The sequence below is a fragment of the Entelurus aequoreus genome, linkage group LG03, assembly GCF_033978785.1.
Source record: "Entelurus aequoreus isolate RoL-2023_Sb linkage group LG03, RoL_Eaeq_v1.1, whole genome shotgun sequence".
In the NCBI taxonomy this organism is placed as follows: domain Eukaryota; kingdom Metazoa; phylum Chordata; class Actinopteri; order Syngnathiformes; family Syngnathidae; genus Entelurus; species Entelurus aequoreus.
The window spans coordinates 8,625,457-8,651,969 of record NC_084733.1 but is presented as its reverse complement, the minus strand read 5'-3'; the positions used below and the strand labels follow the sequence as shown (position 1 = coordinate 8,651,969).

The window sequence follows — 26,513 nt, the reverse complement described above, 5'->3', positions numbered from 1 at the left end:
AGCTGATGTAAATGAAATGATATGAAATTGTGTGATGTATTATGATGTAAATGTGTTCAAGTTCGAAATAAACTAAAAGAAAGAAAGAAAGAAAGAAAGAAAGAAAGAAAGGGTTGTTTCTTTCTGTTATTAATATTCTGGTTCCTACATTATATATCAATATATATCAATACAGTCTGCAAGGGATACAGTCCGTAAGCACACATGATTGTGCGTGCTGCTGCTCCACTAATAGTACTAACCTTTAACAGTTAATTTTACTAATTTTCATTCATTACTAGTTTCTATGTAACTGTTTTTATATTGTTGTACTTTCTTTTTTATTCAAGAAAATGTTTTTAATTTATTTATGTTATTTTACTAATTTTTAAAAAAAGTACCTTATCTTCACCATACCTGGTTGTCCAAATTAGGCATAATAATGTGTTAATTCCACGACTGCATATATCGGTTGATATCGGTATCGGTTGATATCGGTATCGGTAATTAAAGAGTTGGACAATATCGGAATATCGGATATCGGCAAAAAGCCATTATCGGACATCCCTAGTAAAAACCAATGTCAATTTAACACAAACATTCTGGCAACTAATCTGGCAACTTTTTCCATAAAAAAAAAACATGCTACTGTTTTTCCATTTACCGTAAAATGTTGTAAAAAAAAAACAAAACAAAGAAAACAACACTATTTTTCAGTAAAATGTTGTAAATGCAAAGTTTTTACTCTGAAATGGACAGTCCACTTAAAACTAGAGATGTCCGATAATATCGGTCTGCCGATATTATCGGCCGATAAATGCGTTAAAAGGTAATATCGGAAATTATCGGTATCGGTTTTTTAATTATCAGTATCGTTTTTTTGTTGTTTTTTAAATTAATCCACATAAAAAACACAAGATACACTTACAATTAGTGCACCAACCCAAAAAACCTCCCTCCCCCATTTACACTCATTCACACAAAAGGGTTGTTTCTTTCTGTTATTAATATTCTGGTTCCTACATTATATATCAATATATATCAATACAGTCTGCAAGGGATACAGTCCGTAAGCACACATGATTGTGCATGCTGCTGGTCCACTAATAGTACTAACCTTTAACAGTTAATTTTACAAATTTTCATTCATTACTAGTTTCTATGTAACTGTTTTTATGTTGTTTTACTTTCTTTTTTATTCAAGAAAATGTTTTGAATTTATTTATCTTATTTTATTTGATTCATTTTTTTAAAAAGTACCTTATCTTCACCATACCTGGTTGTCCAAATTAGGCATAAAATGTGTTAATTCCACGACTGTATATATCGGTTGATATCGGTATCGGTAATTAAAGAGTTGGACAATATCGGCATATCGGATATCGGCAAAAAGCCATTATCGGACATCCCTACTTAAAACAATTTATTTAGTTAATAATTAAATGAAATTCCTACATTATTGATGGCAGCCATAACTGCCATGTGGCCCTCAATGAAAACCACTTTCACACTTTAGAACCTGGGACATCTTGGAAAGGTCGATACAGTGGAATCCAAAAAAAAAAAAGCAAGAGTTCCCACCAGTAGATCCGCTGCCTTCTTTTGCAGTTCCCCCCCTCTCCGGGGTCAGAGAGGTCATCCTCCACGCTGCTGACCTACAACACACGCTGACACGTTAGCGAGACATCATGCAGTAGGTCTGACGCAGGATAACACACAAAGTAGTTCATTGTGCGCGCGCCCTAGTTCAAGGCTCTGCACACGTCACGTGGTGCTGTGAGGCAAAGCGAGCTCTCGGGACTACAGCCAAAATATTTGGCTTACTCAACTGAAGGGCAGATAAATGCCACCATGGCTGAACAAACACCATGACCTCACAACCCCCGCCTGGAATACAAACACTCCAACATTCCTGCTGTTGGGATAAATCCTCTTCAAAATCCCACACCTGTTTATTTAGCCCGGCTGTGCCCGCTGGGGCAAGAATGACACGTGCGCGCACACACGGCGGAGATGCGATGACGTGCGTTCACGCAGGCGACAAGACAACTCTGATCACCATGGTTACACCCCCCCCGTCTAACGAGGTCGGAGAGTGTGTGACGCCGGATGATCGCATCTCGCCAAAAGTCCTGGAAGGTTTCCATCTGTAATGGGAGGGAACGCATGATGTGTTGCGTCACCGATGCTTAGATTATCATTCAGCGGAAGACACACGGAATATTCTTGTTTTCCTCACACACTCAGCAAATGTGTCGGCACTTAAGCAGAGATCTTTTTGCTGGTGGCTGAAGACACGGGTATAAAGACAGCAGCAAAAGTCCCAACCGGTACACATTTATCGGGGGGGGGGGGAGGGGAATAGAAGCCACACAAGACATCTGCCAAAAGAGCCTGATTTTATACAAACATTAGGTCGACAGTACTGACATATTTACACTAGTTTTTTCAACAAAATCTGCTTGTAAATCACTGCAAAATATTGTCTCACAATATTGCACCCATGTAATAAACGTGTCTTCGTGAAGTGGTGAAGGTGGCATGATGCTTCTGTCCAGTACAAAGTCCTTTGTTGCGTCCTAAAAAGTGTAGATACTGTAAGTACTGTACCGTATTTTTCGGAGTATAAGTCGCTCCGGAGTATACACTACCGTTCAAAAGTTTGGGGTTACATTGAAATGTCCTTATTTTTGAAAGAAAAGCACTGTACTTTTCAATGAAGATAACTTTAAACTAGTCTTAACTTTAAAGAAATACACTCTATACATTGCTAATGTGGTAAATGACTATTCTAGCTGCAAATGTCTGCTTTTTGGTGCAATATCTACATAGGTGTATAGAGGCCCATTTCCAGCAACTATCACTCCAGTGTTCTAATGGTACAATGTGTTTGCTCATTGGCTCAGAAGGCTAATTGATGATTAGAAAACCCTTGTGCAATCATGTTCACACATCTGAAAACAGTTTAGCTCGTTACAGAAGCTACAAAACTGACCTTCCTTTGAGCAGATTGAGTTTCTGGAGCATCACATTTGTGGGGTCAATTAAACGCTCAAAATGGCCAGAAAAAGAAACTCGACAGTCTATTCTTGTTCTTAGAAATGAAGGCTATTCCACAAAATTGTTTGGGTGACCCCAAACTTTTGAACGGTAGTGTAAGTCGCACCTGATGAAAATGCATAATAAAGAAGGAAAAAAACAAAAATAAGTCGCACTGGAGTATAAGTCGCATTTTTGGGGGAAATTTATTTGATAACAGCCAACACCAAGAATAGACATTTGAAAGGCCATTTAAAATACATAAAGAATAGTGAACAACAGGCTGAATAAGTGTACGTTATATGAGGCATAAATAACCAACTGAGAACGTGCCTGGTATGTTAACGTAACATATTATGGTAAGAGTCATTCAAAAAACTATAACATATAGAACATGCTATACGTTTACCAAACAATCTGCCACTCCTAATCGCTAAATCCCATGAAGTCTTATACGTCTAGTCTCTCACGTGAATGAGCTAAATAACATCATTTGATATTTTACGGTAATGTGTTAATAAATTCACACATAAGTAGAGATGCCGATAAATGCTTTAAAATGTAATATCGGAAATTATCGGTATCGTTTTTTTTTATTATCAGTATCGTTTTTTTTAATTAAATCAATAAAAAACACAAGATACACTTACAATTAGTGCACCAACCCAAAAAACCTCCCTCCCCCATTTACACTCATTCACACAAAAGGGTTGTTTCTTTCTGTTATTAATATTCTGCTTCCTACATTATATATCAATATATATCAATACAGTCTGCAAGGGATACAGTCCGTAAGCACACATGATTGTGCGTGCTGCTGCTCCACTAATAGTACTAACCTTTAGCAGTTAATTTTACTCATTTTCATTAATTACTAGTTTCTATGTAACTGTTTTTATATTGTTTTAATTTCTTTTTTATTCAAGAAAATGTTAATTTATTTATCTTATTTTATTTTATTATTTTTTAACCATACCTGGTTGTCCAAATTAGGCATAATAATGTGTTAATTCCACGACTGTATATATCGGTATCGGTAATTAAAGAGTTGGACAATATCGGAATATCGGATATCGGCAAAAAGCCATTATCGGACATCCCTACACATAAGTCGCTCCTGAGTATAAGTCGCACCCCCGGCCTAACTATGACAAAAACTGCGACTTATAGTCCGAAAAATACGGCACTTATTACGCAGCAGCTGTTTGATTGCAACATGCATCTTAGTTGTCAAATTTAGAGGTGTTGAAATCGCCATGTAAAATCGCTAATAAGTAGCATGTCAATGGCAAAGCTAATGTACACCGTATTTTTCGGACTATAAGTCGCAGTTTTTTTCATAGTTTGGCCGGGGGTGCGACTTATATGTGAAATTATTAACACATGACCTAAAATATCAAATAATATTATTTAGCTCTTTCACATGAGAGACAAGACGTATAAGATTTCATGGGATTTAGCGATTAGGAGTGACAGATTGTTTGGTAAACGTATAGCATGTTCTATATGTTATAGTTATTTGAATGACTCTTACCATAATATGTTACGTTAACATACCAGGCCCGTTCTCAGTTGGTTATTTATGCCTCATATAACGTACACTTATTCAGCCTGTTGTTCACTATTCTTTATTTATTTTAAATTGCCTTTCAAATTTCTATTCTTGGTGTTGGGTTTTATCGAATAAATTTCCCCAAAAATGCGACTTATACTCCAGTGCGACTTATTTTTGTTTTTTTCCTTCTTTATTATGCATTTTCGGCTGGTGCAACTTATACTCCGGAGGGACTTATAGTCCGAAAAATACAGTAATCGCATTAAGCGAACACAATTTGTGGTGCAGTCAATGGAGCTTTTTTTTTTGTCAAATAAAGTACCGATTTATTTACTTTTTTTTTTTAAGACAAAATCTGTTTGCAAAATATTGCTTTCACAATATCGCACCCATGTCAAATAACTACATGGAGTTGTGAAGGTGTCACAATGCTTCTGTCCAGTACAAAGTCCGACTAAAGGTAATAAAGACAGTTGATTATGTAGAGGTGAGCTGGTGCAATAAAACCTACACCACTAGAGCGCAGCACATCAATACGCAGCTCAGGTTTGAAAAAACACTGCCGAGCTTTTATGATGGTGTGAAAAGGACAAAATACAGACACGCCAGGAGCGTCTGCTTGTGCGCACTGACGAGCGACTCGCTTGATGAGTGTGAAGATGCAAGATAAATGTCCCCCAATGTCATTCCTCCGACATAAAGTAGCAGGTTGAACCTTATTAAAGCTTGACATTAAAGAGCGTTGTACTCGACACACTTGGATGGATCCGTCGAGAAGTGTTTTTGGCAGATGGTCATCAGCCTCTTTAGTCCCTGTGGAAGAGAAAAGAACATGTGTCGTCCCAAGCGCTCAGTGACACATCTGTAATGCAGGCATGTGATTTCAACTTAAGGAAAAAAGCCTGAAAATAAGCTCCTGGTTTTTCAGCAATTGAACACGCAAAAATGAGCACAACAATAACCGTTTAAAGATGTTTTAGTGTTTGAAGACTTGAAAAATGATCCACAGAGTTGACATAAATACATATCCCAGTCATCCAAATGAGTCACTATGTCTGTTTCAGTCACTATGTTAGTCAGTTATTAGTGTTCACTTCACAGCCACAGATGGTTCATCTACTTATTGACCTTATTTACACATTACTTGTGTCTGTTTCAGTCACTATGTTATTTAGTCACTACAACTTGTGTTCACATCCACAGGAACCACATGGGTTAGCCTACTCTATACAGTATTTACAACTTTACTAGTGTTTACTTCACAGCCACAGATGGTTCATCTACTTATTGACATATTTACACATTACTATGTCTGTTTCAGTCACTATGTTATTTAGTCACTACAACTTGTGTTCACATCCACAGGAACCACATGGGTTAGCCTACTCTATACAGTATTTACAACTTTACTAGTGTTTACTTTACAGCCACAGATGGTTCATCTACTTATTGACCTTATTTACACATTACTTGAGTCTGTTTCAGTCACTATGTTATTTAGTCACTACAACTTGTGTTCACATCCACAGGAACCACATGGGTTAGCCTACTCTATACAGTATTTACAACCTTACTAGTGTTCAGTTCACAGTCACAGATGGTTCATCTACTTATTGACCTTATTTACACATTACTTTTGTCTGTTTCAGTCACTGTTATTTAGTCACTACAGTAGTTATGTTCACATCCACAGGAACCACATGGGTTAGCCTACTCCAGGGGTCACCAACCTTTTTGAAACCAAGAGCTACTTCTTGGGTACTGATTAATGCAAAGGGCTACCAGTTTGATACACACTTAAATAAATTGCCAGAAATAGCCAATTTGCTCAATTTACCTTTAACTCTATGTTATTATTAATAATTAATGATATTTACACTTAATTGAACGGTTTAAAAGAGGAGAAAACACGAAAAAAATTACAATTAAATTTTGAAACATAGTTTATCTTCAATTTCGACTCTTTAAAATTCAAAATTCAACCGACAAAAAGAAGAGAAAAACTAGCTAATTTGAATCTTTTTGAAAAAATTAGAAAAATAATTTATGGAACATCATTAGTAATTTTTCCTGATTAAGATTAATTTCAGAATTTTGATGACATGTTTTAAATAGGTTAAAATCCAATCTGCACTTTGTTAGAATATATAACAAATTGGACCAAGCTATATTTCTAACAAAGACAAATCATTATTTTTTCTAGATTTTCCAGAACAAAAATTTAAAAAGAAATTCAAAATACTATGAAATAAGATTTAAATTTTGATTCTACAGATTTTCTAGATTTGCCAGAATAATTTTATTGAATTTTAGTCATAATAAGTTTGAAGAAATATTTCACAAATATTCTTCGTCGAAAAAACAGAAGCTAAAATGAAGAATTAAATTAAAATTTATTTATTATTCTTTACAATAAAAACAATACATTTACTTGAACATTGATTTAAATTGTCAGGAAATAAGAGGAAGGAATTTAAAAGGTAAAAAGGTATATGTGTTTAAAAATCCTAAAATCCTTTTTAAGGTTGTATTTTTTCTCTAAAATTGTCTTTCTAAAAGTTATAAGAAGCAAAGTAAAACAATTAATGAATTTATTTAAACAAGTGAAGACCAAGTCTTTAAAATATTTTCTTGGATTTTCCAATTCTATTTGAGTTTTGTCTCTCTTAGAATTAAAAATGTCGGGTAAAGCGAGACCAGCTTGCTAATAAATAAATAAAATTAAAAAAATAGAGGCAGCTCACTGGTAAGTGCTGCTATTTGAGCTATTTTTAGAACAGGCCAGCGGGCTACTCATCTGGTTCTTACGGGCTACCTGGTGCCCGCGGGCACCGCGTTGGTGACCCCTGGCCTACTCTATACAGTATTTACAACCTTACTAGTGTTCACTTCACAGCCACAGATGGTTCATCTACTTATTGACATTATTTACACATTACTTTGCTTCATTCCCACATTACTTTGGCATTTTTGCTTCGATGGCTCTGACATGAGCCTTTCCGGCAAATTTCTGAGCAGCTTACACTTTCCTTTTTGTTTGTGCTTTAATGGATTCTGCCTTGGATTTTATAGCCAATTTCTGTCTCGTTAATTCCCTCTCCACTTTTAACTGCTCCGAATGCAAAAATCTTAAAGAGTACAAACAATGTTTATTCTTTGAGCTAACTTCCTTTATTTGAATAGCCATTTGTGATTTATAGTGAGAAATAACACATATCTTGTTGTTCATGTTTCAAAATGATTCAACTATTCAATGTCAAAATATAAATAGTAGAAATAATGAACAAAATGTCAGCTACTGTCTTGTTGTAAAACGCCAATGAAAATGAAAGTTAACATTTAGACAGACTATACTGTAGCAAACATGTCTGCCACAATCATGTGTGTTCTTAAATGTGTATTCCACCTCTTCCACTTTTGATTTGTGCTTACATGGTAAACAAGTCAAATGAATGTTTTATCATACATTTGTCCAAATGTGGCCAACATTGTGGGTTTCCTGGACGTGGTCTACATGGCAAACAGAAACATCGAAGGAAGAGAATCCCTCTGCCATCTTCCACTAGTTTTTTAAAGATATAAATCTTGAATATTCCCTCTTCTCTTCTCCGACTCTCTCTTCGTCATTTGGGATGTCTGTTGTGATTTCACTTCCTGGTACCATGACCCGCCCTATCTTGCCTCTGATTGGCCTGTCCCTAATGTTTTGCCCTAATCTTAACCAATGGTGACTCATCGTAGTAAACAATCATGGATGTTCTTATACATAAACCAACCAATCCCCTGCCTGTGGAGTTGCTTCACTACGTAGCTTCCATTTTTAACTTCATCATTTTGAATGGAAAACCTTACTTTTTACCACTGGATGATCAAAAACCCTACTCATTAGGGGAAAACCGTAGTTGTTGGCAGGTATGGCAAAGATATGGATCAAGATTTTAAACACACATTGTAGGTCGGAAAAAACTAAAAATATTTATTTTTACAGGAGGTAAAAAAGACAGATTTCCGACTCTCGACGGAAAAATCACATACCCGGTATTGTGACGTCATTCATTTGTCTTACCTGAATATACTTTCTCTGCGTTTCATCGTTGAGGACGTGGGCCACATGCTTGGAGAAGATTTTCTCTCTGCCGGTACGGGCGTGGATCCCCACCATGGTCACGCCGATGGGCCACGGGGCGTTTCCTATAGCCATCTGCAGGTATGCGTCATTTGCCTTGACAGAGAAAACGAGCTCATTTAAATATTCAAAAACATGTGCTGTTGAGTGAGGGAAGAGGCAAGAAGAAAACTAACCTTGACGTATTCCCTTTCCAGCATGAATTTGATGATGTCAGTGATTGATTCTTTGATGTCAGCCGGTAAATTCTAAAGGACACAGCACAATTTCAATGAATGGCAAATGCAGAAATGAACTGAGGACTCTTGAGCAAAATTGGTTAATATTATACATTACAGTATTTCACAGCAATCCACAGTTAACATGAACACGTGAGATCTATTTGGATGATTATTTTTGTTAGAAAATATGACATTCTGTTCACAACTTAAATTTCCCATATCAATCGGCACCAATATATGCAGCAAACCAATGTCAGGTCACATCTCGCATGATGATTGAACACCTTCTGCTTCCTTTATTGTGATGCCACTCAATGCATTTCATTAATAAACACTGTACAAAATAAGAAATACTGCAACGTAAAATAATCCTTTACAAAAATCATGACCAATGGACAACTAATTCCATGTTCTCTTCCTATCAACAAGAAAGACTGGTTATTTTTGTAATACATTCACAAATTAGAATCCAATTGAATAATATCGGAGATGTTCCAATACCGATCATTCAAGAGTGATATCACATGTCCATCCAACCAGAGTTTTATATGGCTTATCCTCACTAGGGTCACGGATAAGGATAGGCTGCAGCCTATCACAGCTGACTTCAGGTGAGGTACACACGAGGCGAGGCTGGTCGGCAGCCAATTAAGGGCACATATAGACAAACAACCATTCACACTCATACAAAAGGCCAATTTACAGACTCCGATTAACCTAACAGGCATATTTTTGAAATGCAAACTCCACACAGAGATGCCCAAACGAAGCTCCTGACTTTGTGGCTTACATGCTAACTACTACACCACCGTCACATGTATGACCTGTATTTTCATTTTTAATCTACAGTAATTGTGGTGAGTGCTAGTGACAATGTAACAACTTAACACAATATTTATAATCGGTCCTTCAGCACAATTATAAACTAGGTACTAGGTCACTGGGTTTATTTTGTCTGTACCGCCAGTAGCGTCGTAACAATACCCGGTACTTTGCTGCTTGTGACTGCGAGCGATTCTTTCCAAGGTGTGACATTAGATTACAAGTAAAACCAATGCTTTACATTCATTGTGAATTGTATATTTATAATGAGACTTCAAAACTTAGCAATATTTCCACAATTGTTGCTTTGTGGAGCACAGTTTGATACATGGGTTAGCCTACTCTATACAGTATTTACAACCTTACTAGTGTTCACTTCACAGCCACAGATGGTTCATCTACTTATTGACATTATATACACATTACTTTTGTCTGTTTCAGTCACTATGTTATTTAGTCACTACAACTTGTGTTCACATCCACAGGAACCACATGGGTTAGCCTACTCTATACAGTATTTACAACCTTACTAGTGTTCACTTCACAGCCACAGATGGTTCATCTACTTATTGACCTTATTTACACATTACTTTGTCTGTTTCAGTCACTATGTTATTTAGTCACTACAGTAGTTATGTTCACATCCACAGGAACCACATGGGTTAGCCTACTCTATACAGTATTTACAACCTTACTAGTGTTCACTTCACAGCCACAGATGGTTCATCTACTTATTGACATTATATACACATTACTTTTGTCTGTTTCAGTCACTATGTTATTTAGTCACTACAGTAGTTATGTTCACATCCACAGGAACCACAAGGGTTAGCCTACTCTATACAGTATTTACAACCTTACTAGTGTTCACTTCACAGCCACAGATGGTTCATCTACTTATTGACCTTATTTACACATTACTTTTGTCTGTTTCAGTCACTATGTTATTTAGTCACTACAACTTGTGTTCACATCCACAGGAACCACATGGGTTAGCCTACTCTATACAGTATTTACAACCTTACTAGTGTTCACTTCACAGCCACAGATGGTTCATCTACTTATTGACCTTATTCACACATTACTTTTGTCTGTTTTAGTCACTATGTTATTTAGCCACTACAATTATAAACTAGGTACTGTATAACTGGGTATATTTTGTCTGTACCGCCAGTTGCGTCGTAACAATACCCGGTACTTTGCTGCTTGTGACTGCGAGCGATTCTTTCCAAGGTGCGATATTAGAATACAAGTAAAACCAGTGCTTTACATTAATTGTGAATTGTATATTTATAATGAGACTGCAAAACTTAGCAATATTTCCACATTGCCAGCATAGTTTGTGGAGCACAGTTTGATCATGTCATCACTTGTGCCTCAGAATCCATACAATAGTTAACGTAGGATCATTATCGACACAACAAACACTGATATGATATGTATATTCAAATGCATTCATTATTGCCATTATATGCTAGCAATTATTTGACATCCTCACCGTGTTAGCGTCGTTCACAAACTCCCATTTGAGCCCGAAACTAATATTTCAGCCTTGATAATTGAATAGTTTTTTGGTACCTTCTTCCTGAGCTTCCTGAAGAGAGGTTTGAGGTAAGCCTCGGTCTGAGAGTGGGTGGCACTGGCCAGCTTGCCCTGAACGCTGCGCTTCACGTGGTCCTCGCGACTGTTTAGATCTTTGGCCCACACGCCAAGAAGAAACTGGAAGCAAAGAGAACGGCGGGTGACACCACCGACAAGAGGGCCCGAGCTATAATGAATAAAGCTGAAATAAGAGCACTCACACTGAGAAACTTGTCGATGACATCTTGGTCTCCATTGTCATCTCCTATGCCCAGAGCTCTGCCAAGAATCTGCATGAACGACAATAAATAAATCATACAACACGTGAGTGTGCTTGACTTAAGTGTACCGCTTTAATTGGTAGACAACTAATAAGTTGTTAGGGTTTCCACTAGGGTTGTTCGATATACCGGTACTAGTATAGTATCACGGTACTAATGAATAAAAAACGGTACTATACTCTGTTTGAAAAGTACCGGTTCCCCATATTTTTTTTTAACGGTCATGACGGCGCACCGTCGTCACCTCATGACATTGCTGGTTTTACGAGCAGAGGAGCATGTTCGGCAGCGCGCACACACAGAGTACTTACAAGCAGACACAGTGTGTAGACAGAAAAGGGAGAATGGACGCATTTTGGTGTAAAAATTTAAGATAAAGGTGAAGTTATAACACTGAAACACCCTCAAGAAGAGCTACTTCTAAATCACTAATCCTTGTCTCCATGGTGACAAATAAAGTAAGTGTTTTACAAGTATTAGTATCACTGGAGGACGAGGAATAGCTAAACATGCTTCACTACACACCGTAGGAGGATACAATAGCTCACCGGCGTCACCGCTAACAAAAGCTAGCGCTCCTAAATGTAAACAAATGCTACACCTGACATCCACTGTAATGATACCAAGTACAATAGCGTATCTAGTCGATACTACTATGATTACATCGATATTTTTTATCGTCACAAAATTCTCTTTTTAAAAATTCATATTATGTTTATAAAGTCAGTAAATACCTGTATGTCCCTGGACACATGAGGACTTTGAATATGACCAATGTATGATCCTGTAACTACTTGGTATCGGATCGATACCTAAATGTGTGGTATCATCCAAAACTAATCAAAGAAGAGAAGAATAAGTGACTATTACATTTGAACAGAAGTGTAGATAGAACATGTTAAAACAAAAAATAAGCAGATATTAACAGTAAATGAATAAGTGGATTAATAATCAATTTTTACAGTTTGTCCCTCATAATGTAGACAAAATAATAGGTGTATAAATGACACAATATGTTACTGCATACGTCAGCAGACTAATTAGGAGTCTTTGTTTGTTTACTTACTACTAAAAGACAAGTTGTCTAGTATGTTCACTATTTTATTTAAGGACTAAATTACAATAATAAACATATGTTTCATCTACCCTAAGATTGTTTGTTCAAATAAAGACAATTTAATTTTTTGTGGTCCCTTTTATTCGTCGTCATGGCTTGTGCAGCCCTTTGAGACACTCGTAAATAAACTTTGATTGATTGATGATTAATTTAGTATCGAAAAACATTTTGGTACCGGTACCAAAATACTGGTATTGGGACAACCCTAGTTTCTGCTATGTTGGAGAGGTCTTGAAACTTCTTCTCCTCTAATCTTCCCGTTTTGTCCGCAACTTGAAAAAATTGCTTAACAGTTTGCGGTCTTTGGGAAAAGTGAGGGTGGTCAATGGTGATGTGCAGTACCTCCAGTTCTTCTATGGTGGTGTTCTCTTCATGCACTTTGAGGTCATGTTGCGTGTCCACCTCTCCAGGCTCTGTCCCGCCGACAATTTCATTTAAGTACTGCGCGTCAATCTTGTCCATGGCAGTCTTCAGGTCATTCCTCAAACCCTAAGAAACAGGAAGTGGTCACCACTACTGTGTAAGCTGATCAAAGGGGTTAACAGGAGTGGGGGGGGGGGGGTTTATGGAGAAAGTGGAACACTGCAAAGTGTCCTGAGGCCTACCTTGTTTACTTCCGGAGTCAGAATCTCAATCTTCCGCAGTCGTTGGAAGGCGTCATAGTCGGACTCTGCGTACAGTCTGACCGGCTCGCCTCGTTCTCTCAGTCGCCGAATGACCTAATCAAACACATTTGTTCACTGTTGACGACTAAACCATCTCACGCGGTACTGATTTTACAACCTTGACACCAAGACGTAAAGATAAACAACATTAATGATAAATGCAGTGAAACTCCCAAAAAGTCAGCAGTACGTTTTAAACTAAAATGATCTAAAAAGTGATTGATATCACTTTGTAAACTCACGGACCAACTAAATTCTAACATGAATAAAAGACACAATGATTAAAAAACATACCCCGACCAATCTGAAGTTGTATAAACATGTTGCTGTCTGAGAAAGTCAGCTATTCAATTGTGCTCTTTCAGCACAGACTGATTGTTAATCTCTCCTCAGAGGAATATGACACTAACAGAGGAAGAAAACTCTCCTGACATCACTTCAAACAGAATCGTTTACCATTTGAAAACACTCAAAAACTTTACACATTAAAACAGAAAAAGAGAAAGATAATTAAACAACCACACAAAAAAATAATAGGACTCTTGAAGAGAAACTGCACTTTTTTTTGGAATTTTGTCTATCATTCACAATTCTTACGTAAGACAAGAACATGTTTGTATTTCTTTATTTTTTTTACATATTCTAAATTGTAAACAAACGTTAGCAAAAGTCAGCTAACAATGGAGCCATTGAGAGTTGCTCTGTTAAATGCTCTAAATAACATCATCGTTTTACATCCATGCGGTAAGTATATACTGTATGTCAGTGTTTTTCAACCACTGTGATGTGGGAGATTTTCTAATTTCACCTATTTGGGTTAAAAATATTTTTTGCAAACCAGTAATTATAGTCTGCAAATGATGTGTTGTTGTTGAGTGTCGGTGCTGTCTAAAGCTCGGCAGAGTAACCGTGTAATACTCTTCCATATCAGTAGGTGGCAGCAGGTAGCTAATTGCTTTGTAGATGTCGGAAACAGCGGGAGGCAGAGTGCAGGTAAAAAGGTGTCTAATGCTTTAATCAAAAATAAACAAAAGGTGAGTGCCCCTAAGAAAAGGCATTGAAGCTTAGGGAAGGCTATGCAGAACGAAACTAAAACTGAACTGGCTACAAAGTAAACAAAAACAGAATGCTGGACGACAGCAAAGACTTACTGTGGAGCAAAGACGGCGTCCACAGTGTACATCCGAACATGACATGACAATCAACAATGTCCCCACAAAGAAGGATAAAAACAACTGAAATATTCTTGATTGCTAAAACAAAGTAGATGTGGGAAATATTGCTCAAAGGAAGACATGAAACAGCTCCAGGAAAATACCAAAAAAAAGAAAAAGCCACCAAAATAGGAGCGCAAGACAAGAACTAAAACACTACACACAGGAAAACAGCAAAAAAGTCCAAATAAGTCAGGGGGTGATGTGACAGGTGGTGACAGTACACCTACTTTGAGACAAGAGGAAGCATTGTAGTATCTGTTAGTTGACAAAATAACATGTTTTTTTTCCCCCAATTTGGTGGAAGATTACTGTATTTTGAATGTTAGACGACGCAAAGCCAAGGAGACAGGAAGCATTGTGGTATCTGTTAGTTGACAAAATAACATGTTTTTTTAATCCCTATTTGGTGGAAGATTACTGTATTTGGAATGTTAGACGACGCAAAGCCAAGGAGACAGGAAGCATTGTAGTATCTGTTAGAACTGAGTTTCGTTTTTTAATGATTTCTGCTGGTGGTGTGCCTCCGAATTTCTTCAACGCAAAAAATGTGCCTTGGCTTAAAAAATGTTGAAAAACACCGCTGTATGTCATGTAGTACATTCATAACCACATGTGTCATTTATACATTTTGCTCATTTTAATTATACGGCAGCGTATTAATTTCACACGCGTCACAAGGTTCGCTTTTCCCCTCACCTCTTGTCGCGACAGTGTCATTGGCAGCTTCTCTTCTGTCAGCTCCAGCTCCAGTCCTGGATTAGCTGAGGTGGACGCTTCATCCTCTTCCTTTTTGTCAATCTTCAGGACAAATGGGGAAAACTCAAGTTAGTAGAGCGAAAGAGAGATTTTATTATGGTTCAAATAACGCTTTCATTCAATAAAAATCATGAAAAAGCAAATGTGTTCCCAGGATTGAAGAGGCCGTATTTTCCCAGTGATAAGGGGAACAGCACAGATCCACATGCATATCTTACCTGTCATGTCCAGTAGGAGGAGGACACAAAGTCCCAAATATTACAGTGTTTCCCACACATTCATTTATTTGTGGCGGCCCGCCACGAAAGAATTACGTCCGCCACAAATAAAAAATAAAAAATAAAAAAAAAATTTCCTGTCCACCTTCTCAGGCAAATCATATAGTTGATGTAGATGCCCATACAGGATTGTTGAGATTTACTTTACAAAAGAGAAGTGTAGGATACTTCTCTTGTTGCCTTATTTGTATTTGACCACTACTGTTTTCTGTTTATTTGTTACTGACTGTGGCAGGACACCTCTGCCTCTGTTTCACTTTATGTTGCTGGTAAATAATATGGTTGTAGTAGTAGGCTAAAGTTAAATTATTTAGTATGCACTAATTAAAGGGGCAGAGCTTTAAGAGACATTTTAGCTTTTATATTTTATAAGATATATTTTTTGTAAGAACCACAATTAATAAATATATTTCAGTGAATAACTTATTGTTCAAATCTGTATATAAATATGTACATAAAGTGTTGTAATTATATTGTAAAACAAAACTGTTTAAAACAAAACTGTTATTATTAATTAGTAAGTATACATTTTTTGAGCCTTTTTAGAGAAAATCATATCATTGTAGTAAATTATGCAAAGTGATCGATGATGTCATGGTGACCACGCCCATAACCACGCCCCCACCGCCACAGGTATCTTGGAAGTTTATGGGAAACACTGTATTATAATGGTGTATACAATGCCACACGTGTAGTCTTTTTACAGCACAAAGTACTTCATCATGCTTCTATAGATGCATGCATCACCGCTCTTTTAGCCAATCATGACAATTAAGGAACACAATCTCATTAAAAAAAAAAAAGCTTTTCAAATCGGATATATCAGTGTGTTTGCGAAGTGTGACATCCATCACAGGCTGAACATGGAGCGAAAGCACAAAAGAAAAAAAGCTGCAGTCAAAAAGCAGTTTTGTAACACAAATATGCCCCATTTCAATGTAGCACCCATGCTGAACAGCACACTGGAAATGTGTCCTCAGTTGGGTTTATGTCTTCTGTTCCTTGTTGTCTTTTTCATTGGTCTTCTTTGCATGTGCCGGGAAATAAGTTCTGTGATAATGTCAGCATCGTGTCACTAGCTCAGTACGAAAAGTATACACCAGACCTGGGCAAAATAGGGCCCGCGGGCCACATGCGGACCATTAACATTTTCAATCCACCCGCCGGACGTTCTACATCATTTTTTTTTAGACCTTCAACATCAAAAGTGTATTTGCCATTATGGTGTGCAGTGATGTTTTTAAAATGACTAAGTCTTGAACTATAGAAAGTATTTAAATGGTCTGCACTTGTGGGTGTTATAGGAGTTATTAGGGTAATCTAGCTCAGACAAGGAACAAAGCAGAGTGTGTCAGAAACAGATGCGGAAGCACATTTTTACAACCAATTTCTGCATAAAAGTGATATATCATATTGTAGGTGTTTATTACACTTTGCATTCATATTTTGCTGTTTGTTACATTTTTGTTGTGTTTTGCTTGATTGTAAAAGATACACAACTATTGAGGAGCTGGTCTGAGAAGTAAAAGATGTTAATATTCAGTCTTTTATTGTTCATAGTTAATATTGTAAATCCCACTTCTTTATTTTAGTGTACATTTTGGGTGTTATAGGAGTTATTAGGGTAATCTAGGTCACAGCAGCTCAGACCAGGAACAAAGCAGAGTGGGCGGGGCCTGTTTTCAGAGCAGCCAGCCCCAAACACATGTGTCAGGAACAGATGCGAAAGCAGATTTTTACAACAAAGTTCTGCATAAAAGTGATAATATATAATTTATCATATTGTAGGTGTTTACCGGTAATACACTTTGCATTCATATTTTGCTGTTTGTTACATTATTGTGTTTTGCTTGATTGTAAAAGATGTCTATGGAGGAGCTGGTCTGAGAAGTAAAAGATGTTCATATGTTGTTAATATTCAGTGTTTTATTGTTCATAGTTAATCCGAATTAGAAATACTTTAATAATCCCAGAGGGGAAATTAAGATTTTCAAAATATTGTAAATCCCACTTTCTTCATTTTCATGTACATTTTTGGGTGTCCCATTCAGTAAAAAACTGTAAAATTAAATTTAGTTTTTTTGAGGTGGTCTGTCATAACTTTTGTAGAACTCTATGGGACATTGTGACTTTTGGTATTAGTGTTCCTGAAAAAAAGAGAACCAAACACACATATTGTATAGCTAAATGTGTATATATCATTTATACACACATACTGTACAGCTGAATGTGTATATATCATTTATACACACATACTGCACAGCTAAATGTGTATATATCATTTATACACACATACTGTACAGCTAAATGTGTATATATCATTTATACACACATACTGTACAGCTAAATGTGTATATATCATTTATACACATACTGTACAGCTAAATGTGTATATATATCATTTATACACACATACTGTACAGCTAAATGTGTATATATCATTTATACACACATACTGTACAGCTAAATGTGTATATATCATTTATACACACATACTGTACAGCTAAATGTGTATATATCATTTATACACACATATTGTACAGCTAAATGTGTATATATCATTTATACACACATACTGTACAGCTAAATGTGTATATATCATTTATACACACATATTGTACAGCTAAATGTGTATATATCATTTATACACACATACTGTACAGCTAAATGTGTATATATCATTTATACACACATACTGCACAGCTAAATGTGTGTATATTAAGGGTGTAACGGTACGTGTATTTGTATTGAACCTGGTATATAGTATGCGCATGCCTCGATTTACCGCCGGGTCAAACTCGTTTCGCAAAATAATTAGCGCATGCCTAGAATTACCGCCGGGTCAAACTCGTTTCGCAAAATAATTAGTATATGCCTACAATTACCGCCGGGTCAAACTCGTTTCGCAAATTAATCAGCGTATGACTAGAATTACCGCCGGGTAAGTCACGTACCTACTACGTTTTATATAATTGCAATTCTTATTATTAATATTGTGTTAGTTTGTAGTGGTGGAGAGCTGACTTTTTGTTGTTGGAGTTGCGTCTTTCAAAGCGCTTTATTTTGAAAAAATGTTTTATTAATATAGCTGCGTGTGTCAAATATGAGTCATTTTGATGCAGTTGTACGAGTAACATTTCAGAAACAAATCATGAGCTAAAAAAACCTGCTAACAGGCCTTAATAATGTTATTTTAATTGCCTTTTCAGACCCAAACAAAAATAACTCCCGGGACGATTCATTATGCTTTACATTTTATTGCGGCATTAAGCGATGTCATGATGGTATCCTTATATCACACTCAAATTTATAAGCGCATGCCTAAATTTACAGCATGCCTTTGGTAAGCGCCGGAGTGAGAAGAGGGTTTTAAATTAATTACCGCCCGGGCGCTAATTCAAGGAAATACGGTATGTATGTTATTGTTATACTTAGCATTCATGGCTGCCTGCTGTTGCACTGATCAGCCTAGTGGTGGCTCACATCCATCACACACAGAGCTATTTTAAAGCAATGTTAAAAGGATAAAGCCATTGTTTACAAATTTTGGTAAATAAAAAACCATAAAATGTATATTTTGTTGTTTTCTTACTGTACCGAAAATGAACCGAACCGTGGCCTCTAAACCGAGGTACGCACTGAACCGAAATTTTTGTGTACCATTACACCCTCAGTATATATCATTTATACACACATACTGTACAGCTAAATGTGTATATATCATTTATACACACATACTGTACAGCTAAATGTGTACATATCATTTATACACACACATAGGCCCCCAAGACACTTTTTTTCTCTCAATGTGGCCCCCCGAGTCCAAATATTTGCCCAGCTCTGGTGTACACACTGACATTGGTGGGCTTCCAGGGGGAAGACAACATTCTTACACTGTCTGTTGCAGGTGGAAAAAAGGCACCAAGGAAGTAGAAGCATTAGGACATACAGTGTAGGGGAGGGGGGGAGAAAAATCACACTTTTGTATTCATGCAATCCTGTCGGCTACTTTCACTGTTGCGAGCCCATACCTGGCTGTCAGGAGACTCTCTCTGAACCTACAGGCGCAGGCGGCAGGTTGAGGAGAAACAACACAGTGAAGACAGAAACAAACACTAAAAGGTCTGAACTTGTCACCTCCTTCCCTAAGCGTGGCTCAAATGTGACATCACACTGAACACAAGTGAAATGTATTTGCGTGTAAAGGAAAGCAAAATGAAGCCATCAACCTTATAGCCACATCTTTTGAAGTAGTCCTCCTGCTCCTTGCGTGCGAGGTCGGCTCTCTTGAAGAACTTTTTGGAGCCCTGGAAACAAGACGTGGGAACAGAAAGGGTCATTCTTCGTGTCACATGGGCATGTACACTCACTGGACACTTTATTAGGCACACCTGAACAACCCATGGGGGGTTGTTTTTTTTGCTTGTAACGCGAAAGCAAGACAACTTGAAATATCTTTGACACACAAACGTGTGCGCCGTTTAGTCAAAACAAAGAGCAGAAGAATCTTGTTACATAAAGTGTCGGAATAATTGTATCTAAGTTATCACAAAACGTGTTTCCATGAGTTCCCGGCGAGCAGAAAAGCTGTCTTTGATCTTGTAAAACTCCACTGTGTGCGATGGGAAGCGACATGAAGGTGTCCGTTTCTTTGATCTATTGTAATCCACAGGAAGATCTTGTCTTGACCCGAGATCTACAAAGCGGAGAGGAAGCAGGACCTGACGCAAGCTCCAGGCATCTTTTCCTTGAACTGTATTGTGACCGAAGGCAACAGCTGTTTACGACCCCCCTCCCTTTAGAAACAGCTGCTGCTATGTAATCAGGGAAAGTCCAAATAAAAGAGGAGGCGTGGAATTCTCTTGTCAGAGCGTGGTGGAAGACTGTGCAAGAGTACAGCCCAGACGTTTCTCCTCATTGAGCTAAATTGAATCCTGTCTCTGTTTAATTCCCTGCTTCTTGTCTGTTTAATAGATTGATTGATTGATTGATTGAAACTTTTATTAGTAGATTGCACAGTACAGTACATATTCCGTACAATTGACCACTAAATGGTAACATCCGAATAAGTTTTTCAACTTGTTTGAGTTGGGGTCCACGTAAATCAATTCATGGTACAAATATATACACTACCGTTCAAAAGTTTGGGGTCACCCAAACAATTTTGTGGAATAGCCTTCATTTCTAAGAACAAGAATAGTCTGTCAAGTTTCAGATGAAAGTTCTCTTTTTCTGGCCATTTTGAGCGTTTAATTGACCCCACAAATGTGATGCTCCAGAAACTCAAACCGCTCAAAGGAAGGTCAGTTTTGTAGCTTCTGTAACGAGCTAAAGTGTTTTCAGATGTGTGAACATGATTGCACAAGGGTTTCCTAATCATCAATTAGCCTTCTGAGCCAATGAGCAAACACATTGTACCATTAGAACACTGGAGTGATAGTTGCTGGAAATGGGCCTCTATACACCTATGTAGGTATTGCACCAAAAACCAGACATTTGCAGCTAGAATAGTCATTTACCACATTAGCAATGTATAGAGTGTATTTCTTTAAAGTTAAGACTAGTTTAAAGTTATCTTCATTGAAAAGTACAGTGCTTTTCCTTCAAAAATAAGGACATTTCAATGTGACCCCAAACTTTGAATGGTAGTGTACTATCAGCATAATACAGTCATCACACAAGTTAATCATCAGAGTATATACATTGAATTAATCTACATTATTTACAATCCGGGGGTTAGGCTGTGGAGGGGGTGGGGGTTGGGTGCGGGGGGGTTAGGTTTGGTTGATATCAGCACTTCAGTCATCAACAATTGCATCATCTGAGAAATGGACATTGTAACAGTGTAGGTCAGACTTCGTAGGATATGTACAGAGAGCAGTGAACATAGTGAGTTCAGAAAGCATAAGAACAAGTATATACATTTGATTATTCACAATCCGGGGAGGTGGGATGTGGAGGGGAGGGTGTTAGTCAAGGGTTGAAGTTGACTGGAAGTGTTCTTTTAGTGAGGTTTTGAAGGAGGATAGAGATGCACTTTCTTTTACAACCTGTTGGGAGTGCATTCCATATTGTGGCATAGAAGGAGAATGAGTTAAGACCTTTGTTAGATCGGAATCTGGGTTTAACGTTGGTTTGTAGAGCTCCCCCTGGTGTTGTGGTTATGGCGGTCATTTACGTTAAGGAAGTAGTTTGACATGTACTTCGGTAGGGGAGGTCAGGCGAGTTTATAGACTTAGGCTCAGGCAGGCAAGTTGTTTTTACTCTGTCCTCCACCCTGAGCCAGCCCACTTTGGAGAAGTGGGTAGGAGTGAGGTGTGATCTGGGGTAGAGGTCTAAAAGTAACCTGACTAGCTTGTTCTGGGATGTTTGGAGTCTAGATTTGAGGGTTTTGGAGGTGCTGGGGTACCAGGAGGTGCATGCGTAGTCGAAAAAGGGTTGAATGAGAGTTCCCGCTAGAATCTTCATGGTGCTTTTGTTGACCAGAGAGGAGATTCTGTAGAGAAATCTCGATGTCATCGGTGTTTGAACCTGACATAAAGCGACTCAAAATGGCTGTCACAACAAACCCCCACCTTTGGGTAAATCTCTTGACGGTCACTTAAAGGGCCACACCGTATTACTCTTAAGTGCATATATGAATGTAAAGAACAACAACATTGTTATGTGCACAATAGAACAATGGCAGTGAATAATGACCACAAAGTCAAGTAAACAGGATGTGGTGAATGATGTCCTTAAAGCTGGGGTCGGCAAGCCGCAAGCGGCTCTTTAGCACCGCCCTAGTGGCTCCTTGGAGCTTTTTAAAAAATGGAAAAAGATGAGGGGAAAATTATACTTGTTGTTTTTAATAATGTTTGTGTAGGAGAACCAACATGACACAAACCTTCCTACTGTTTATATTAAACATGCTTCACTGATGAGAGTATTTGGCCAGCGCCGTTTTGTCCTGCTAATTTCGGCTGTCCTTAAACTCACGTTTTGCGGGGACAATGTTGATTGTCACGTCATGTTCGGATGTACATTGTGGACGCCGTCTTTGCTCCACAGTAAGTCTTTGCTGTCGTCCAGCATTTTGTTTTTGTTTACTTTGTAGCCAGTTCAGTTTTAGTTTCGTTCTGCATAGGCCTTCCCGAAGCTTCAATGCCTTTTCTTAGAGGCACTCACCTTTTGTTTATTTTTGGTTAAAGCATTAGACACCTTTTTACCTGCATCCCGCTGTTTCCGACATCTACAAAGCAATTAGCTACCTGCTGCCACCTACTGATATGGAAGAGTATTACAGGGTTACTCTGCCGGACACCTTCCACAACAACACATCATTTGCAGACTATAATTACTGCTTTGCAAAACATATTTTTAACCCAAATAGGTGAAATTAGATCATCTCCCAAGGCACACTAGTGGTTGAAAAACACTGTGATAGATCATCAGTGTCTGACCGTTGTTATCTACTAAACCACATGATTTATTGACTTTAATGTTATTGTTTTTAAAAGTGTCTAAAGAGAGTTAGTAGAAAGACTGGCCGCTGCTCTAAAGAACATTCTAGAAGGTGAGCTAAGTAGCGAACACAAACATCCTCCATGGCGACAAACTTACGTCAACCAGCTGGTTTTCTTCGAGGATTTTTCTCTTCCTGGCAATCTCAGCTTTAAGAATGTCCATGTTTAGCACATAATATCAAACAATGTTAAGGTTATTCGGATAAGATAAACATTCTAGTAAAGGTTTGTTCGTCTGAGCAGCACTACTTCCGCCGGAAGTTAGTCTTCTTCTGCTGTTTAATGGAGTAACCCCTGCAGCCAGGGGCACTTGGTTTAATGGCGGTTGGCAAACAGATTTAAAGTGCATTACCGCCACCTGCCGGAATGGAGGGTGAATCTGTCTCATTTTAATTGGCCTGGAAATAATATTTATCAATAAAGTAGTGTAACTTTTCTTACTAAATGTTTTCTTTTTTTTTTATTTTGGGAGGAAAAAAATATATGTACTCCATGTAATCACAGATGATGTTAAATTAAATATTGTCTAATTATATATGATCAAACATTCAAACCATGTTTTAAATAGAAATTAATACTAATAATAATGATTTCCAAGCAAGTTGTCCATCAATTTGTGCAATGTAAAAGTAGCAATAGATTTCATGGTCAAATTGTGACATTTATTGTGCTTTTTACACCATCCATCCATCCATTTTTTACCGCTTGTCCCTTTTGAGGTCGCGGGGGGTGTTGGAGCCTATCTCAACTGCATTATTTTTCTCTAAATTAAAAAAACAGTACTTTTTTACTGTAATAAACTGTGGTGCCGTTTTGGCACTTACAGTAATAAACACAAAAATATACACACAAAAAAAAAACTGGCAGCTCATGTGCCAACATTTTTTATTTACAGTAAAAAAAAACTAAGGAGAGATGGCGGTGCCGTCACGGCACGTCCTTAATACTGTCGTCCGGGTGAAAATCGGGAGAAATTCGGGAGAATGGTTGCCCCGGGAGATTTTCGGGAGGGGCACTGGGTTGGCAAGTATGCAATAGTGACGCTCAGGGGCGCCAAAAAGGGGGGGTAAAGGAGACGGATTCTAGGGGCCCATGATGGAGGGGGGTCCAGAGAGGCCCCTAATGATGATGAAATTATATAGTACAGGGGGCCCTGTCAAAGATTCTTTTCATGGGGCCCAAAATCCCTAGCGGGTGCCCCTGGTGACGCTGTATTGTACTTGTCAACCCCACCCACAATTTTTATTATTTACTGGACTTGTGTGAGCCTATGGCTTTGCACTTTGTTTTATGTATATATATATATATATATATATATATATATATATATATATATATATATATATATATATATATATATATATATTATATAATATATATATATATATATATATATGTTACTTTACTGAGTTTACAACCCCCTGGCGCTGATTTGTACTGTTTTTGTACTTATTTTGATTATTGTTATTTCTCGATTGTTTGTAAATGTTGCAGTTTATAAATAAAGGTTTATAAAATAAAAAAATAAAAAAGTACAATACATTGTCCATTCAATAAAGTAATTATAGTAGAATGCAAAATATATATATATACATATATGTAGTAATGTGTATAGTTATAGGCTCACACAGGTTATGTTAAGAGTTTGAATTTGGAGCATAGCATTATAGTTTTCACAGCTTTTTGTTTGCTAGAGGTAGATAGCGTTTTAAAGTAAAGTTGTAACTGCAATAGCAATTAATTTTTTTTCCTTTAAATTTATTTTCCTTTTTTATTTATTTTATAATTTTTTTTGTATTTTTTTTTGCAATAGCAATTCTTTTTGTCTTTGGCAGACTGTGCATGACTTCAGAGGGGGCGGAGCTATGTTGAGATAAAAGACAGAAAAGCAAGGCATCACTTATTTGGAACATCCCACAAGAGAACAGGCAATTTGGGAACAGGTGGGTGCCATGATTGGGTATAAAAGTAGATTCCATGAAATGCTCAGTCATTCACAAACAAGGATGGGACGAGGGTCACCACTTTGTCAACAAATGCCTGAGCAAATTGTTGAACAGTTTAAGAAAAACCTTCCTCAACCAGCTATTGCAAGGAATTAAGGGATTTCACCATCTACGCTCCGTAATATCATCAAAGGGTTCAGAGAATCTGGAGAAATCACTGCACGTAAGCAGCTAAGCCCGTGACCTTCCATCCCTCAGGCTGTACTGCATCAACAAGCGACATCAGTGTGTAAAGGATATCACCACATGGGCTCAGGAACACTTCAGAAACCCACTGTCAGTAACTACAGTTGGTCGCTACATCTGTAAGTGCAAGTTAAAAACTCTCCTATGCAAGGCGAAAACCGTTTATCAACAACACCCAGAAACGCCGTCGGCTTCACTGGGCCTGAATTCATTTAAGATGGACTGATGCAAAGTGGAAAAGTGTTCTGTGGTCCAACGAGTCCACATTTCAAATTGTTTTTGGAAACTGTGGACGTCGTGACCAACGAGGAAAAGAACCATCGGATTGATATAGGCGCAAAGTGTAAAAGGCAGCATGTGTGATGGTATGGGGTGTATTAGTGCCAAAGACATGGGTAACTTACACATCTGTGAAGGCGCCATTAATGCTGAAAGGTACATACAGGTTTTGGAGCAACATATGTTGCCATCCAAGCAACGTTACCATGGACGCCCCTGCTTATTTCAGCAAAACAATGCCAAGCCACATGTTACATCAACGTGGCTTCATAGTAAAAGAGTGCGGGTACTAGACTGGCCTGCCTGTAGTCCAGACCTGTCTCCCATTGAAAATGTGTGGCGCAATATGAAGCCTAAAATACCACAACTTAAGCTGTACATCAAGCAAGAATGGGAAATAATTCCACCTGAGAAGCTTCAAAAATGTGTCTCCTCAGTTCCCCAAACCTTTACTGAGTGTTGTTAAAAGGAAAGGCCATGTAACACAGTGGTGAACATGCCCTTTCCCAACTACTTTGGCACGTGTTGCAGCCATGAAATACTAAGTTAATTATTATTTGCAAAAAAAATAATAAAGTTTATGAGTTTGAACATCAAATATGTTGTCTTTGTAGTGCATTTAATTGAATATGGGTTGAAAAGGATTTGCAAATCATTGTATTCTGTTTATATTTACATCTAACACAATTTCCCAACTCATATGGAAACGGGGTTTGTAGATACAGGCCTGGCCCTAACCAATCTGGCGCCCTAGGCAAGATTTTAGGTGGCGCCCCCCCCCCCCACATCGGCAGTGAAGTGTATATACTCACAAGAAACCGAATAGCTTTGTCTTTGACCTTTTTTTTTACTTAAAGAAAGCAAATTAACATATTATATGAGAATGTTATGTTATGATTA

General features: G+C 37.6%; 1 protein-coding gene across 2 annotated transcripts; it reads right to left on the bottom strand.

Annotated features, from left to right (window-relative positions):
* Positions 1 to 4,763: 4,763 nt before the first annotated feature.
* LOC133645348 (pre-mRNA-splicing factor 18) lies at positions 4,764 to 23,412 on the bottom strand. Of its 2 annotated transcripts, XM_062040232.1 has the most exons (11): positions 23,240 to 23,412; positions 19,867 to 19,944; positions 19,669 to 19,695; positions 15,300 to 15,401; positions 13,327 to 13,440; positions 13,064 to 13,210; positions 11,545 to 11,613; positions 11,321 to 11,461; positions 8,876 to 8,947; positions 8,640 to 8,795; positions 4,764 to 5,386 (listed from the first exon to the last, which is right to left on the bottom strand). In XM_062040232.1, the coding sequence occupies exons 1-11, from the start codon at positions 23,303 to 23,305 to the stop codon at positions 5,306 to 5,308; spliced, it is 1,053 nt and encodes a 350-aa protein (XP_061896216.1). In that variant the 5' UTR covers positions 23,306 to 23,412; the 3' UTR covers positions 4,764 to 5,305. The 2 variants fall into 2 exon arrangements, with proteins under 2 accessions (XP_061896216.1, XP_061896217.1); XM_062040233.1 differs by lacking the exon at positions 19,669 to 19,695 and having other exon boundaries at positions 4,765 to 5,386.
* Positions 23,413 to 26,513: the final 3,101 nt, after the last annotated feature.